The 2,114-nt window shown below is 45.9% G+C and overlaps 1 protein-coding gene across 1 annotated transcript; it reads right to left on the bottom strand.

Annotated features, from left to right (window-relative positions):
• Positions 1-366: 366 nt before the first annotated feature.
• CEND1 (cell cycle exit and neuronal differentiation 1) lies at positions 367-1,329 on the bottom strand. Its single transcript, XM_024212630.1, has one exon. It carries the CDS (start codon positions 1,205-1,207, stop codon positions 812-814), a length of 396 nt encoding a protein of 131 aa, XP_024068398.1. The 5' UTR covers positions 1,208-1,329; the 3' UTR covers positions 367-811.
• Between the last annotated feature and the right edge of the window lie 785 nt (positions 1,330-2,114).

Here is a 2,114-nt window from a genome sequence, read left to right as displayed (position 1 = left end):
AGATGGGATGGGACTCCAAGCCTTGTATGTTGTCTCCATGGGCTGCAAACCGCACTGTAGATCTCAGTGAGACATATTTGCCCCTTGAGCTTCACTGTAGCTACTGGCTTGCAGCTCAGACAGAGAAAAGGTTCTATAATGCCATGTGATCCACACTCTTCTATATCACACAGTCAGCTCACCTCCAGCTATGGGTTACTCCTGTCTTGTCTGTTTGTTTTTAGAGGTTGGGTGATAAGCATTAGGAACATAATGTACCTATTAGGCCATAAGCTCGGAGCTGCCTTCTTACATGTCTGCAAAGCATCCAGCACAAGTTGGGGTACGATATTAATAATAAACCACAATAATTGATGAACTGGGTCTTAGTACTATTCCCTTTCCTCTTCTCTACCACAACCCAATTAAAAAACATCAAAATAAATAGAGCAGGGACTCAGGATGGGATGTAGAACACCTCTGCTTGGAAATGCTGGGACTATGGGAAAGTGGGGAGTCTCCTGGGGAGGAGCGTGGGGGGAGGGGACACCGGCATTTACACTGATCAGAAGAAGCTGTAATCTATACACAGTTGTACAAGCCAAGTTATATTACACGAAAGCACATATTGAGTGCATGGAGTACCCATACTGGTCAAACTGGCATGGCTCCTTTGGAACAAGACTTTTGGAGTAGTTGTTGGTGCTGTAGTTACCCTATCTAGTGCTCTCTCTATATATGTATAGATATGTATAGAATTTACTGCATGCATGTGTTTCAAAAGGAACTGTACAGTTGATTATATTTCTCTCCCCCAACCCTTTCTCGGTCTTCATTTTTTCCGGGCTAGGAACACCACTCCCAGAATTACAGCAATGGCAGCCACCACCACACCTCCAACAATGGCCAATGGCTTCACATTATCGAAGACACTGCCTGAGGATTCCTCCGCGCCATTTCCCTTGTGCTCAATGTCAGGGGACTGGCCGGTGGCCTCTTGCACCTCCGGGGCCGCAGGGCTGGGTTTCAGATTGCTGTGATTATTCAGTGCAGCGGCCTCGCTGGCTGCCTTCTTCGTTGTGGCCACAGGGGTGGGCTGCTCCTTGGAGGGGGTTTCCTTCTTGTCTGCATTCATAGCAGGCCCGGGGTTGGGCTTCTCCGGCTTTCCAGAGCTGGTGGCCTTGGCATCAGGCTTGCTTCCGCTTCGGGTGCTTCCTTTAGATTCCATTCCTATGAGTGCTGTCGGGGGGGAGTGACCTGACCTGCACAGGGCCAACTCTCAGGATATTACTACTAGCTATATGTACCCACGTTGCTTTCACCTGGTGTAGGCAGGCTGATAGATCGACCTCAAATGGATCCCCTTGTAGCCGTCGTCCCAGCAACCTTCTCACTCAGCCAATACTTCACCAGGACATGATACAGAACCTGGAAGAACAAACAGAAAATGAGAGGTGAGTGAGGAGGATGCACAGAGGGCTAGATACAAGAGCCACTGAGAGCACATTTTACAGTCAGAACCACTCTACTTGTAGATTGCGGTGAAACTGTAGACAAGCTGTATAGATTGGGGCAGTGATTTCCTGGGGGCTTTGAAGGATTAGATTTTTATCAGTAAAGGTCAATAAACACTGATTGCACCACATACATACACACAGACTACAAAAATATTTCCATTGATAATAATCGAATTTTACAGATAGGCAAAGGAAGAAAAATGCTAGGTGATGACTTATTGTTCTCAAGGAGGAGGGAGAAAAATTGTTCTCAACCTCTGAGGATAGAAGCAATGGGCTTAAATTGCAGCAGGGGCAGCTTAGATTGGACTTTAGGAAAAACTTCCTGCTAGGGTGGTTAAGCACTGGAATAAATTGCCTACGGAGGTTGTGGAATCTCCACCATTGGAGGTTTTTAAGAGCAGGTTAGACAAACACCTGTCAGGGATGGTGTAGATAATAGTTAGTCCTGCCAGGAAAAAAAACAACCAACCAAAAAAACCCCCTACATCCATGACTAGGGCCCTACCAAATTCACCATCCATTTTGGTCAATGTCACGGTCATAGGATTTTAAAAACAGAAAATTTCATGATTTCAGCTATTTAAATCTGAAATTTCATGGTTTTGTAATTGTAGG

This window comes from Terrapene carolina, unplaced genomic scaffold (assembly GCF_002925995.2).
Source record: "Terrapene carolina triunguis isolate 2854851 unplaced genomic scaffold, T_m_triunguis-2.0 Scaffold250, whole genome shotgun sequence".
Lineage (NCBI taxonomy): Eukaryota > Metazoa > Chordata > Testudines > Emydidae > Terrapene > Terrapene triunguis.
The sequence above is the reverse complement of the archived record's forward strand: the minus strand, read 5'-3'. Positions and strand labels throughout refer to the sequence as shown.

Excerpts from the sequence above, each read along its gene's own strand:
- CEND1 (XM_024212630.1), bottom strand. The coding sequence starts at position 1,207 with ATGGAATCTAAAGGAAGCACCCGAAGCGGAAGCAAGCCTGATGCCAAG.